The 16,459-nt window shown below is 38.3% G+C and overlaps 1 protein-coding gene across 1 annotated transcript in view; it reads right to left on the reverse strand.

The window, feature by feature from the left end:
* Positions 1-16,459, reverse strand: part of ULK4 (unc-51 like kinase 4) — a 675,609-nt gene that overhangs the window by 526,080 nt on the left and 133,070 nt on the right. The window contains exon 19 of the mRNA XM_036759487.1: positions 1,432-1,515. Within this exon, the coding sequence (XP_036615382.1) occupies positions 1,432-1,515 (84 nt within the window). The remainder of the gene's footprint in view (positions 1-1,431; positions 1,516-16,459) is intronic.

The following is a 16,459-nucleotide window of genomic DNA, read 5'->3' on the forward strand; positions in this document are numbered from 1 at the left end:
AATACACTGGAACTAATTTACTACCTATGTGACTTTGGATAAGTCACCTCCTCAAGAGATCAGGGAAGATAACCTCTAAGGCCTCTTCCAGCTCTAAATCCTATAACCTATGACTACTTAAGCCAGCAAAAAAATAAAACTCTTTCAGCTGTGATATAATAGAAGCTGTTTCACAATCAGTTACACACAGTTATAATCATCTTATTCAATCAGTTTTCACAACAAAATAAAATAAATATAGCTTCTATAAACTAGAATATATGGATAGTGACACCAAGCTATTATGATCTTTCTCCTATTTCCACAGGAAAATACTATAAAGGGCAGCAGCTCCAGCATAAGTCATTGGTAGAGAGTCTTTGGCTAACATGAAGTTAATTTTGAAGCAGCTTTTTTTGGGTATATGTGCCTTAGCTAATAGCAGGGAATCCCAGGAGACTTTTCTTATTCAGTTTTAACATACTATCGGAACTTCCCATTGCTTTTTAAAGTGTTATTTACCACGCTCACTCACATCTATGACATCTTACTACCATTCATTACAACTGGTAGAAAAGAGCTCAAGCCGCACATAAACTATATGTATTTACATGATCACTGGGGGAAAAGAAGAGGAAAGTGGTTTGGGGAGGGGGGGCCTGTGCATCTGGAAATTTATTCCATTACCTGGCATAGCAAGAAGTAATGAACTCAAAAGGAAGATGTTTATCTTGATATTTCTTTCTCATTCTGTAAGAAATGTTTTTTGCCTTTGGCATTGCCTTGGGTGAAATGATGTCAAGTGGTCTCAGGCAAACAGTGAATGCCAACCTTTTAGCTTGTTCTGCTCACGGCCTTTTTATTTTTCCGAGAGGGAACCACAGGTTTGTGTCGGCTGGTTGGGCTATTTTCAACCTGCCAACAATGTGGTAAGAAAAGGGGAAGGAAAGTGAATGGAAAAACCAAATTGCATAATAAACTAACTTAATATTGAAAATGATGGATTTCCTTGAACAGAATCTTTCGGTTTTATCTCTTCTGTACCTCCAAAGGGTCTCCACAGCCTGACAAGGTAATCATGAGATGTTGGAAGCTATTCGTACCTTTGTCAGAGTTATGCACAAAGTAAACACAAGTTATTGAACTAGCCGTCTCAGGAGTCATCAGAAGAAATGGATAAGGCTAGGATATTAAAAGCTGATTAATCCAGCTCATTTTTATTTAGTACTGACTTCTGAAAATCAAGTCATTTATACATGCTGAGTGATAGTCAAAGTGAGTTCATCCTGCTTTCTGCTCCTGTGTAGGTCAGGGTCTTGTCATGATTATTTAAATTCAGGAGCAATCCTGGGTTGACAAGATACTGCAGTGCTGCAGGCTACAATCCGCATCCAGTGCCTGAAGGCTTATTACAGTGGAGAATTTCTAGGGAGGACAAGAAAAGAGCCTTACCCCTTCCCGAAGGCATCTCATTAGCACAGTGTAAGCAGCCAAGGGAACGACCCAGGATTCTCTAGGGTGCTCTTTTTTTTCTTCCTGAAATGAAGTGGAAGGAAAGGCAATGAAACTAACAACACAACTGAAATTAACCCTTTCAAGCAAAATTCCTAATAGCAAACTCCTAAAGCATTCAAAACATTAAAAAAAATTCCACAATACTACTATCCATCTGCCTGAAACCTGGAACCAGTTTTTATTTTTTAATCACAGCACTTTTAGCACATACTAAAGAAAACCTGTTCTTCTTACAATATCACACGCATTATACTGATATAAGGCTATCTCAGAAAACAAGTTTTATTTCTCAGAAGCCTATGTTAATTAAATTCATTTTTGCTAGCCTAATTATCATATAAAGAGATTAGGGCGCCATCTTTTTCAACAACTAGTATGTCAATAAATGGTACCATGGCTATCTCTACTTAAGAATATATTTTCAAAAATTCATGGAAAACACAATAAATCTGGTTTTCAACAAGAAACATTTAAGAGGTCTTTCCTAGTCCTCCACACTTAGTCCCTTCTTGTTTGCTTGATACTGGGTCTCCCTAACTTAACCAGGGTAGAACTACAGTGGTTACTTACTGGCCAAACCCACTCCTGATCAGGATGGTACCTCCGACCTACTTGGTTTCTGATTAGGTAGGACTAGTTCACCCTTCCCTAGGTAGCCTGTTGGCCTCCTCTCTCTCCTGGAGTTGCTGTTGTTGTTCATCCTTCATTTTTTCAAAGAGAACCAACAATATCATGGGGTGATGCCTTGACTTGGGTACAAATTGGATTTAAGTGAGGCAGAACTGCACAAAGTCATCAGCCTCACTCTCTTTTCCAGAGTCACTCACCATATTGTAGTGCCAAACTGAGCGTACTGTATTGGTTTTAGCCCCATCAAAGATCTAAATTTATTGTGGACATCTCAAAATCAACATGACCATAACAAAATTAATGATCTCCCCCCTACTCAAACCTCTTCCAAACTTAGATCTAGAACTGGAAACAACCTAAGAGGTAAGGTAGGGCATCCTTCTCATTTTATAGGCACATGAGTATAACTCCCCTATTTCTGCTGGGGGCACCATCATTCTTTCCATCACCCAGGTTCATAATCCAAGCATCCTCCTTGACTCTTTTCTCCTTCCTTCTCTATATCCACAGTCAGTTGCCAAATCTTGTCAATTCCACCCCCACAATGTCTCTTCTCTATTCCCTTCTCTCTTCTCACATGGTTACTACTACAGTTCAAGCCGTCATCACTTCTCTTCTGGACTACCCTAACAGCTTCCTAATTGGTCCCCCTATTTGTAGGCTTTCCTCTTTCCAATGCATCCTCCACAAAGCTGCTCGGATAATCCCCTAAAGCACAGATCTGACCATGCCACTCACCAGTTTAAGAATCTTTAGTGACATATATAACCTATATCAAATTACTTGCTTTCTCAATGAGGGGAGTTGGGGAGGGAGGGAGAGAATTTGGAACTCAAAGTTTTAAAAACAAATGTTAAAAAATTGTTTTTACATGTAACTGGGGAAAAATAAAATACTAAATAAATACAACAAAATTTAAAAAGAATAAAGCTTTGTTAAAAAAAAAAAAGAATCTTTAGTGGCTCCCTGATACTACTAGGACAAAATACATACTCCTCAGCTTGGTATCTAGACTCACAATTTGACTCCAGCCTTTCTTTCCTTCTTTTGTTTTAATTTATTTTTTTATTTGGAGCTTTTAAGTTCTGAATTATCTCCTTCCCTCCTCCCCACCTGGGACTACAGAAGGCCGCTATTCAATGCATATCTATAAATATATGTAAAACCATATTACGTATACTTCTGTTTATCAGTTCTTTTCTCTGGAGGTGGATAACATCTTCCGTCATAGGTCCTTTATGGATGCCTTGAGTATTTATAGAACCCAGAACAACTTGGTTGCTCACAATTTTTCTTCAAACAACATTGTAGTTACTGTATACAATGTTCTCTTGGTTCTGCTCACTTCGCTTTTCATTATTTCATGCAAGTCTTTTCAAAATCATTGAATTCACTTCTTAAAGCACAGTAGTGTTCCATTCCATCATGATCATGTATCACAACTCGTTTTGCCATCTCCCAATTGATGGGCATCCCCTCAATTTCCAGTTCTTTGCCACCACAAAAAGAGAAGCCAAAATTATTTTAGAATGTACAAATTCATTTCCTTTTTCTCTGATCATCTTGGGAAACAGACCTAATAGTGTATTGATGGGTCAAAAGATTCAGCCTATCTTTCAAGTGTTATTATATATTACTCCCTTTCATGAAGCTATATTCCAAATAAACAGGCCTATTACTTCCCCAAATTCATATTTCATCTCCCATCACCATGGTGCCTTTCTATAGGCTTTCCCACATACCCAGAACACACTATCTTCTCACTGCCCCCTCTAGAAGCCCAACTTTCCTTCAAGGCTCAACTCAAGCTTTTCCTGATCAGCCTATTTGCTTCTGTATATAAATGTTATATCCCTCCAAACAGAATGCAAGCTCCCTGAGGACAGGAACAATTTTTGGTTTTGTCTTTATATTCCTGGATCTAGCACAATACCCTGCAAGCTTACTGAACTGCTGAATAGAAGTCAGAAAAACCCCCAAGTCTTCACAGTGAAAGACTGGGTCATGCTGTGGTTTAAGGGGAAAGATTTTCCAAATTTAATCACAAACACACTTGTCTCTTCTTGAGCTAAATTTTGTTCCTAAGAAAAATGTTCTTTTTAGGCACTCAGACTAACAGACTAAGTCCATTACTTTGTTCAGGTGTGTACTTTATACCTTAGCTGAAAATAGGAAGGCAGGCCTTAAAACGATGCTCCTGTTTACCACCAATCAATTCATCAACCACTATTTATGAACTACCTACTCTTTTCTAGGCTCTGTGCTAGGTGCTGGATTTTCAAATTAAAAAAAAAAATTCTACCAGCAAATAGCATACATTCCATGGGGAGACAACATGAACTCATATGAGGATATATGGAATAAATATACAGAGTATAAATACAAGTTAGTTAAATACAAGGCAGCGAGACAGGAAGTCAGAAAAGCCTTTGTAGCAAGCAGTGCTTGAGCAGCATCTTGAAAATAGAGGCGGATACCGTGAGCAGAAGTGAGGAGTAAGCATAGAACACCAGATCTACACATCATCTGGTCTTACATTTTGCAGATCAAAAAAAATGAGCCCCGGAGGTGATCTGAGCAAGGTCACATAGCCACCTAGTCACAAACCACAAAATCTCAGTTGGCAGGAATCTTGGCGGAGGACATCTAGCCCAAACTCTACATTGGACCAGAACTGAGGTCCAGGGGCCTTCTTTTGGTTTGGACCCTCATGATTCCTCAGCTCTCCCCACTCTAATCCACCCTCCACACAGATGCCAGCAAAATTGTCCTGAAGCACAGATCTGATCACATCCTTCTCATAGCCAGTCATCTCCAGCGACTCCCTCTTACCTCTAGGATCAGGTGATACTTCTGTGTTCAGCACTTAAAGCTCCGACAGCCTGGACCCTTGCTACTCTTCCAGTCTTCTTAAATGTTTCTAGTAGGAGCTGTGGCTCACATGGCTTTATGTGATCAGCACATGGCACATGAGCCAACAAGCTGCTGAGTCTAGGTAGTGTTGCTGCAAGCATGGTTCTGTTGGCACCCCTCTGGGCCACAGCCAGAGCCCCTTCTGACTCTTTCCATTCTCCTTTTCTGATAACAGCCCTACTCTAAGCTTGTTACACCAGGCTCACGCAGGCTGAACTATTTCTTTAGGGGAGGGATGACGGCTCTAGCTTCATGGCCCTTGAGATATAAAACTCCCAGCATAAAGAGAACAGTTATCCCCAGTTATTTCTGAGCCCCAACTCCCTGAAGGTCCCCTTCCTGAGTTGCTGTCTTGGTGACCTAATTAAGCGGGGAGTAGTCATTTATCTCCTTTTAACTTTGAAGTATGCTTTTAACTCCTAACTAGCAGAGTGGTTTTACAATTTTTTTAATGTTATAGGAGTACTTCATTATATTTTAATCCTTATAATGGAATCATTGTGCTGGCCAAGTTTAGGCGAGAACTGGAATAACATTATTCTCCTCTAGGCACTCCATAATCCAGCTACACTGGCCTACGGGCTGAATGAACACCCAGGCCATCCTGAATTCTTGGGTTCCTTCAAAGGTCACCTCTTGTGGGAGGCTCTCCCTTCTAAGGTTACCTTCTTTCTACTCTACACGCATCTTATTCATACCTATTTATATTCATGTCGTCTTCACATTAGAATGTAAGCTCCTTGAGGACAAGGATTATTTTTTTTCCTTTGAATCCTTCCATAATAAGTGCTTAAAAATGCTTGCTTGATTATTAATCTATAGATTTAGTGTTACATCAATCAAATTATGAAGGGAATACTTTATAGAACTAGATGAAATAATAACAATTCATTTTGACAAAGAGCCGACGTAGAATGTTAAGGGGAAGAGCAAAAAAATAGGGATGAAGGACTTTTGGCATTAACAGACATCAAACTACTTTAAAGCAGTAGTCAACAAAACTATTTGATACAGGACAGAATGAGAAAAGAAAGAAGAAAAAAGGAAAAAAGGGAAGGGGAAGGAAAGGAGCAAGAACCTGAAACCATTAAAAACAGTAACTCAGTGTGTAATAAACTCAAAATCGTAAATTCTGGGGAAAGACACCCTATCTGATGAGAACTGCTGAGAAAATTAGAAAGCAATTTGGCAGAAATTAGACTATGAGCATCCTATGCCATTTATCACAATATGCAGAAGGAAATATTTGGTTGGACTATAAAAAAATTTATAAAATAAGATTATAGGATAATTTCTAGGATAGAATTATAGGATAATGAGAGGAGATAATTTTTTAACTATGGGGAGAAGAATTTTTAAACAAATAAAAAATAAAAATGATAATAAAAGATAAAATATATTTCAATTACACAAAGTTTTTACATGAAAAAAATCAAATAGAATAAAAAGCAAAACTGTCAAGAGGGAAAATATCTGCATCAAACACCATTGATAAGCCTGATGCCTAAGATGCATCTCTATAATTGACACGAATACATAAGAAAAAGAACCATTCTACAACAAATTGTCAAAGAATATGAGGTTTATTTTATTTTTATGGATATCCTTCATTTTTATATATTTCAAAATATATCACTCCTCTCCCCCTCTCCATCAAGTCATCTCTTGTAATAATAAAGAAGATGAAAGATTAAAAATGGCAGTTCAGCAAAACCAACCAACACAGCAATAATGTCTGACAATATGCAACATTCTGTACCCATAATCCCCTACCTCTTCAAAGAAGGGAGCAATTTTCTCAATTCTCTCCTGGGAACAAGCCTGGTCTTTATAATTACACAGTATCGAGTTTCTCCTCATGGAGAGAAAATGGGACTCGTGGGATGGAATGTGGCTTACGTTGTCAAATACAATCACCTTTTGGTTGTTTTGACTAATTTATCTTTCTTTGTTACAAAGGAGCCTTTGGGTTGGAAGGAAGAAAGGAGGTAATTTCCAAAAATGTCTTTATGGGATGGCAACGGTCATCAAGAAAGCATGTTTAAGGAATTTTTATTGTCACAAGAAGACTTAGAGTTATCACTATACCCTGACACTTTCTCAATATCACAATTATCATTACACATATCAAGACTCGTACCATTTTCCAAAGATATAGGATGTTCCTCAGTGGTGCGTGAGGTGTATGGGCTTGCTTACTCTCCTACACTGGATGGACGTGCTCTTGAATCCCCTTATCAGGTTTTTTATAAATTTTCTGTCTCTTCTTTTTCTGCCACATTCTACTGCTGTTCGCATACCTGCCTCTAACAAATTTCTTCTAATTAACTACTCACAAAAATTCAAATCTCTTTTAATTAACTGCATACAAAAACTAGATAAAATGATCATAATATCTCAAAGTTACAAGAACCTCAAAAATGACCAGACTCATTTCAATAATGGCTGTAACAAGAGTAAATGAGTTCTACGAATGACATTCCAAGAGATTCTGATAATTTTGCTATTAAAATAGGTCTTACCAAAGTAACCTCATTTCTCTTTTTTGATAGGATCATCATACTTGTTGATCAGGGGACTGAAATAGACATAGTATGCCTGAATTCAACAAGTATTTGATGAATTTTCTCATGCATGTAATGCTTTCAGCCATGACAGGTTGATATGGACAATACAGATAGATGGATTTGGAAATGGCTGAATGCCTGGAAGGTTCCCCACTAATGGCTAACTGTTCCCATGGACAGAAGTCTCTAGGGCACCACAGCAGGGACCCATGTTTAGCTTTCCACAGTCCAATATTTTTTATCTACATTAATGACAGAAGTTGCTTTCAATGTAAGGAAAGACTTAACCTAACAATCTTGCCAAAGAGGGATAAACAGGCTCACTTGGTAGTAGCTTCACCTCATTAGAAATATTCAAGCAAAACATGGACGTCTTGGGATGTTGTGGGAGTGGGGTAATTCTTGATAAATTAAGGATGGTACTACTAATCTCTGAGGACCCAATCAACTCTGAGACTTTGTGAATCTATATGATTAAAGTAGAAGAATTTTAGTTCATGGACTTCCTGACACCAATTTTTTTGATTGATAGATCATAGACATTCTTAATTTGTAGCTGTTTCACATAGTAGAGATTTCTTTTTTTTAAAGGACATACTTGGATTAATGAGATAATCCCATAGTCAAACAAAACAAGAAAGTATGGCAGGGGATGGCACACAGAGAGAAAGAGACACAGAGAAGACAAAAAGAGAAGGGAGAGGTGGGGATCAGAAAAGGCTTCATGATTTAGGTTTTAAAGGACAGCTAAAGATTCAAAAGGTATAGACTTTCAGTTATCTGGAAACTTCAATTATAAAAAACAACTCAATTCTCTGATAATGCTAGATAAATGAAAAAAAATGTTGACTATTCTCTTTTAAATAAAGGACAAATGTTTATGTGTGGAGTAAGAGAGAGACAGATCAACCAGAAATAGTATTCAGTCTTTCTGGGTACCCAACTAACCTTAAATATTTTCTATGCAAATGTTTTCATCTATTAGTGGGAAATTACAGATAATAAAAGAAAAAATATAATAAATATTTTAATCCGTTTCATAAATGTTAGGATTTATTATTGTATAAATAAGGTACACATAATGAATTTCACTGCTGCTTCTTAAAAGAAAACAGTAGTTTTATGATACTCCAGAAGATAAGTCCACTTTAAAAAAAGAAATTTCGGGGGCTGAGCCAAGATGGCAGCTGGTAAGCAGGGACTAGTGTGAGCTGCTTACCAAGTCCCTCCAAAAACCTATAAAAAATGGCACTGAGCCAATTCTAGAACGGCAGAACCCACAGAACAGCAGGGAGAAGCAGGGCTCAAGCCCAGGACAGCCTGGATCGTCTCTGGATGAGGTCTATCCCACACGGAGCTCGGAGCTGGGAGCTGGGAGCTGGGAACGGAGTGGAGCAGAGCACAGCCTGAGCCGCGTGGAACAACCAAACTTGGAGTTGGGCAGATGGGGCCCCTAGCGCCCTGAATATGTGAGCTGCAGCAGTTACCAGAATCCTCAACCCACAAACACCAAAGATTGCGGAGAAGGTCAGTGGGAAAAGCTGCTGGAGTGGAAGGAGTTCGCGGTTCGACTTCCAGCCCCGGGGGCAGCGGAGGTGGGGCAGCTACAGCTGTTGTTACTTCTGGCTCCAGGCCTACCTGGTGGGAGGAATTAAGTGGCGGATCAGAGCAGGAGTGCACAGCCTGCTAAAGATCTAAGCCCAGCCCGGGCTGGGGGTTCTTGGGGAAGGAGGAGTGCTGGTGTGACAGAGCTGGCACCTCCCCCCAAACGTGGAACATAGAACTCGTTAGTCTACAAGCAGTCAGACCCCACTGAAAAACTTAAGGGTCAAGTTAGTTGGTTAGGAATATGGCCAGGCAGCGAAAGCACACCCATATTCAGTCTCACACTTTGGATTCTTTTTTTGGTGACAAAGAAGACCAAAACATACAGCCTAAAGAAGACAACAAAGTCATAGAGCCTACAACCAAAGCCTCCAAGAAAAACATGAACTGGTCCCAGGCCATGGAAGAGCTGAAAAAGGATTTGGAAAAGCAAGTTAGAGAAGTAGAGGAAAAATTAGGAAGAGAAATGAGAAGGATGCGAGAAAACCATGAAAAACAAGTCAATGACTTGCTAAAGGAGACCCAAAAAAATACTGAAAAATACATTGAAGAAAACAACACCTTAAGAAATAGATTAACTCAAATGGCAAAAGAGCTCCAAAAAGCCAATGAGGAGAAGAATGCCTTGAAAGGCAGAATTAGCCAAATGGAAAAGGAGGTCCAAAAGACCGCTGAAGAAAATACTACTTTAAAAATTAGATTGGAGCAAGTGGAAGCTAGTGACTTTATGAGAAATCAGGATATTATAAAACAGAACCAAAGGAATGAAAAAATGGAAGACAATGTGAAATATCTCATTGGAAAAACCACTGACCTGGAAAATAGATCCAGGAGAGATAATTTAAAAATTATTGGACTACCTGAAAGCCATGATCAAAAAAAGAGCCTAGATACCATCTTTCAAGAAATTATCAAGGAGAACTGCCCTGATATTCTAGAGCCACAGGGCAAAATAGAAATTGAAAGAATCCATCGATCGCCTCCTCAAATAGATCCCAAAAAGAAATCTCCTAGGAATATTGTCGCCGAATTTCAGAGCTCCCAGATCAAGGAGAAAATACTGCAAGCAGCCAGAAAGAAACAATTTGAGTATTGTGGAAACCCAATCAGAATAACCCAGGATCTGGCAGCTTCTACATTAAGAGATCGAAGGGCTTGGAATGCGATATTCCAGAGGTCAATGGAGCTAGGATTAAAACCTAGAATCACCTACCCAGCAAAACTGAGTATCATGCTCCAAGGCAAAATATGGATTTTCAATAAAATAGAGGACTTTCAAGCTTTCTCAGTGAAAAGACCAGAACTGAATAGAAAATTTGACTTTCAAACACAAGAATCAAGAGAAGCATGAAAAGGTAATCAAGAAACAGAAATTGCAAGGGTCTTACTAAAGTTGAACTGTTTTGTTTACATTCCTACATGGAAAGATGACATGTATGATCCATGAGATCTCAGTATTAGGGTAGCTGAAGGGAATATGCATATATATATGTTTATGTATATATATAAGTGAATGTGTATGTATGTATATATCTATGTGTATATGTATGTATGTATATATATATGTGTGTATATATTTATATATATATATATATATATATGTAAAAGAGAGAGCAGACACAGGGTGAGTTGAAGATGAAGGGAAGATATCTAAAAGAAATAAAATGAAATTAAGGAATGAGAGAGCAACATACTGAGAGAGGGAGATAGGGAGAGATAGAATGGGGTGGATTATCTCGCATAGAGGTGGCAAGAGGAAGCAGTTCTGTGGGAGGAGGGGAGAGGGCAGGTGAGGGGGGAATGAGTGAACCTTGCTCTCATCAGATTTGGCCTGAGGAGGGAATACCATACATACTCTGTTGGGTATCTTACCCCACAGGAAAGAAGAGGGAGGAAGATAAAAAGAAAAATAAAAGGGGGGGGATGATGGAGGGGAGGGCAGATGGGGGTGGAGGTAATCAAAACAAACACTTTGGAAAGGGGTCAGGGTCAAGGGAGAAAATTCAATAAAGCGGGATGGGTTGGGAAGGAGCAAAATGAAGTTAGTCTTTCACAACATGAGTAGTGTGGAAGGGTTATACATAATGATACACATGTGGCCTAGGTTGAATTGCTCGACTTCTTAGGGAGGGTGGGTGGGAAGGGAAGAGGGGAGAGAATTTGGAACTAAAAGTTTTAAAAACAGATGTTCAAAAACAAAAAAAAAAAGTTTTTGCATGCAACTAAAAAATAAGATACACAGGCAATGGGGCGTAGAAATTTATCTTGCCCTACAAGAAAGGAAGGGAAAAGGGGATGAGAGGGGAGGGGGGTGATAGAGGGGAGGGCTGACTGGGGAACAGGGCAACCAGAATATATGCCAACTTGGAGTGGGGGGGAGGGTAGAAATGGGGAGAAAATTTGTAATTCAAACTGTTGTGAAAATCAATGCTGAAAACTAAATATGTTAAATAAATAAATTTAAAATTTAAAAAAAAAAGAATATAATGCTTGATCCTCATTAGGACCCCAGAGACATTCCTGGAATTGGGAACATGTCCAAATGTGCCAAATCCACCTTAGCTGCTTTGCCAAGGACAGGAGGGTACCTATAATAGTTAAAAAAAATAAACAGCTTCTCTTTTGCAAAAAAAAAAAAAAAGAAAAGAAATTTCATACAAGTAATCCACTTTACATAAGTGGAAATGCCGTGTCCATAATAATTTCTTTCCTTTTAAGTATTCCCCAAAATATTTAATGTATAACAACATAAATTAGTAGTCTTTAAAATACTAGCTGAAGGATCTTGAGAAAAAGTGATTCAGAGATATATCAAAAGGCAGTCACATTACTTCAGCTTATAGAAACTTTTAACATAAAGAATGAGATTTTAATAAGTATTATTCCAGTACTAGTTTGTTTCTCAAACCCTCCCTCTAACCCCAGTCACTTAATTAGTGATCCAGTCTTAACATTTAATTTTAAGTATAATTTCCAAGATAAATTATTACACTTGGTGTCAGTGTCATTTCTGTTGTCCATTTCCTATTTTTTTATTTGCTCAAATTTTAATTGCTCAAATAGTTCAGGGTTAAGTTGTTTCAACTGTACATGATATTTCAAAATATACATATACACATATTTATCCATAGTATTGTTATAAGTGGTAACCAAATAGCCTAAGAAATTAATTTTATTATTGCTTCTGGACATACAATAAAACAGACTCTACTAATGCCCTAGGACCCTACATATACTTTTTCTAAACCCTGTAATGTGCTCTCCAAAAACCTAAGATACATGTCAGACTGGGCCTGGCTTTCCTCTCCTCTATCATACATTCTAGGACGGAGTGATCATTTCCCTCCAAGTTTCCATCATTTCTACCTTGACAATTAGTTTATTCTCACTGGTGAAAATCAAGTTTATAAGAACAGTTATCTTCCTAACTTCTTCCACCTTTTAAATGATAAAATTATCATGAAAGCAAGACAATAAATCATTAGGTCCTCTACTGATGATAAAGAGAAACCATAACTGAAGTGCCACTTCTACCACCACCATCCCTGTATATTATGCTTCTGGTCCAGGCTAATGATCTATGTCCTGAACTCATCTCTTTCCTTCTCTCTAACTGACTTGTAGTGTTCTCTGATGACAATATAACTTCTGTTTCTGTTTCTGTTGATCTCCACCAAATGTTCTCCACCATGCCCCTTCCAGTTCCTGGATTTCTTCAGATGAGTACGTTTTCTTAGTAATGTTACATGTTTCCCCAAACTCCCTACCCCTTACTGTTTTTAAATATCCTATTCCCTTTGAAAAAGGCTTACATTTCCAGAGCCATATCCCAATTATGAATTCCTGTTTCAACAATCCGGCTAGCAACTGCTGTAGGGGTGAAAAATCAACACAAGCCCAATAATAAGCACACTACCAGCACGCTGAAAAAGCCCAGGTTCTTTTGATCTGCTTTACTAAGGAAAGCAACATTAAGGGGTTAACAAGCTTACTTTAATTCAGCATACAAATACCATTCACTTAGTTCAGGGGAAAAAGCCAGCACCATGAACTTCAGAGCAAATACAAACAAATTACAAACACCAACAGACAGATCAAATACAATTCATAGTTGCCAACATCTAAGTTCGGCCTGGGAGCTCATAACAAGGGCTGGCCCAGAGTCAAACACACCACCACGACTGTGGGTAAGAGCTCCAAGAAAGAGAAAGCCAACCTCTGGTTTTATATCTTTTTCAAGGTCAAGGGTGAGTCACACATGCAACTCACCCACGCGACCTAGAATCGTCACAAAGAGGCAACTTAAACCCACATGGTCTAAAAGCCTCTGAGTTCCCAAACATGTCACTCAAACTCATGTGTAAACGAGGCCCTCCCCTGAGGCAAGGAGGTCACCAAGGACTCCCAATCTAATCAAGGAAACAAAGGCCAAACTCTTCAAGGGCACTTGGTTGAACTGAGTGCTAAGAGCCCATTTTGTTTACCAACACAATTCCACACCAGGTCTCAGTGACACGAGATCAAATTAGCCTCCTTTCGTTAAAAGCCCTATTTCACCTTGCTTCTTTCCCACACTTTGTGCATAAGACATGGAGGGAAAGGATGTTACTACTAATGCCTTTCTTGGATTTTCTCTTCTGGAAACTGCTGGGTATTTCCACTCTTATTCTTCCTATATAATAGATACCATATCAACTTAATGCATATAGTCAGTTTTCTCCCTGCCTTTTGATCTGATTGCAACGCTTCAGACAAATACAATTTTACCAGTCCATGTACACTATCCATGAGCAAAAGATTGTCATTCCTATTCTTTAAGTCCTGGAATAGGAAGCCCATTCTTATGCATTATCACCTTAATTAACTGTTCATTTCCTAAGTGTTCCCTTCTGTTCTGAAGCCCTGACCTTCAATCCACAGTGGTGATAAAAAGACTACCTGGCAAGATTTCATAATCTTTAACAATACTTTCTAGATTTCCTCTGGCCATATCATTTATGCCACTATTCGACTGTTCCAAAAGTATAATCATTCTCAATTTCATCCAGAAATTGGAAATCTGGATACATAGTCCTCGCTTAAAGACCTCAGTCTAGTTATGCTGTAGGCAATGGAATACTACAACATCTGTAGACCACAGATACAAGATCTTGCTTCCAAATTTTCACCCCTAGACTCCAAATAAAATTTCTAATGTGCTTATGGTATCATAATTAAATTTATCAACTATTTTTGAGATTTTATTAGGTGACCAAAACTGTTTTCTTTCATCCATCAGAAGACCTTTAATTTAGTCTACAAATTAGAGACACATTAGCATCCCATCCAGTCTGTCGTATTCCTTCAAAGTAAGTTAATCTTCTAAAATTTGTTTTCTTATTTGTCAGGTAGTACACTGTTGGAAAGAGCTGCCTGGATAGTACAATTATGTGACAGATTTTAGTTCCAAATTATAAGAGATGATCTTTGGATGCCTATGAGGTTTTTCTGATAAGTCCAAGAAATGTTTAAGTAAAATAACTATGACCCAGTCATGGTGGATTAACAGATCAAGAATTTCAACAACCAAGCTTGAATTTAGTATAAGAAAACAGGCATGTCTTCTTCTAAGTGTTTAAAAAGGGCATACAGTCTGTCTCTTGACCTACAAAAGTAATCCCAAAAGTTCCCAGTTGTTATTTTTGCTTTCAAATTAAATAATTGCTATAAATTGGTTCAGATGAGTAGAGACGTTCTCCATGCTTCTCTGGCACAGGAAATGTTTTTGAAATGTTCTTAAAGGAACCATTAGTCAATTAGTCCTAGGCCCTGGGATAAGAGGAAGTTTTAAAATTTGGTGGACAATAAAGAATCTTATTTGTTTTCCACCTGCACAAAACATTTCTTCTCCTTTGAATACGGAGTTGCCTCTCTTAGACAGATTCAAGGGGCTAATTATAACTGCATTTTATGCTGGGACAGATCAAAGTTGGAAAGATGCTCCGAGATATACATCTAATACAAAATTCACCTGAAGCATACAGGTCTGAATTGCTCTCCAAAAAATGATCATCCAGCTTCCACTAGAGGACTTCCATGACATTTTGGGACAGTTCTAATTCCACTTTGGTGAAGTTCTAATCGTTACAGAGTTGTTCCTTATAGTGACCTGAACTCTATCTTCCTATACCTTTTCTTTATTGGTTTGACTTTTAACATCTGGAGCCTAGAAGATTAAGTCTATATGATGTGCCCTTAAACATTTAAATACCATAATAATCTTCTCTTTTCCCAGCTAAATATTTATAATTCATTTAACTACCATTGTGAAATGGTTTCAAGTACTTTGGTTGCCCACCTACGTACGTGCTTTAACATTTCAATGTCCTTCTTAAAATGTGACACCCAGAAATCAATGTGGCATTTCAATGTTGTCGGATGACATCCAGTCCAGTGGTATGAGCTCATCCCTCACTCTTGTCTTTCCCCCTAACAATGGAGCCTAATATCTCACCAACTTTTCTGACGGACGTGACATGCTGGTGAGTCACCACAGTCTACAAAAAACACATTTCTTTTTTGCCATGAGACCTCGTCTTCACCACTCTGTACTTGGGTGTTTGTTTGTTTGCTTTTTGCAATGAAATACAGGACTGTTTATTCTTCCCAATTAGAGTTTATCTCATTAGATTCAGGACAGACTCTTGAGACATTTTTAGATACCAATTCTGTCATCCAAAAATTTGAAGAGCCTGCCACGTATGTATTCATTAACATCATTGATCAAAATATGGAGCAAGCCAGGACCAAGCACAAAACTGTCACATACTATTAAAAATATCCTTTCAGGTTGAGATCTACCATTAATCACCACTCTTTCGGTCTGGTCATTCAACCAGTTGAGTCTACAGCTGTGTCATTTACATCCACATTAGAAAGTGGGAAGGAAAGGGGCCCATAGTTAGCATCCAGCCCATCATAAAATGGCACTGCTTTGAGCTGATTGTTTGCATGAATTAAATAGCAGTACAGAAGCAGTAAACTTTCTTCTTCATATTATTTTCCCAACCTTTCTCTAAGGACACCCAATGGCTTTCAACTCAAAGTTAATAAACTTTAGATAACGTTTTCTTCCTTGCCTTGACCTTGGATCTGGCTTCTTGCTAACTGTTGGAGGCCTGCTCTGAACTTAAACTATATGACCATGTGATTTGCAAATTCCCTTATATTACCATTGTTGTTGGACTCTGCATCTACAAATTATGTCCCAG

The sequence above is a fragment of the Trichosurus vulpecula genome, chromosome 5 (genome assembly GCF_011100635.1).
Source record: "Trichosurus vulpecula isolate mTriVul1 chromosome 5, mTriVul1.pri, whole genome shotgun sequence".
Lineage (NCBI taxonomy): Eukaryota > Metazoa > Chordata > Mammalia > Diprotodontia > Phalangeridae > Trichosurus > Trichosurus vulpecula.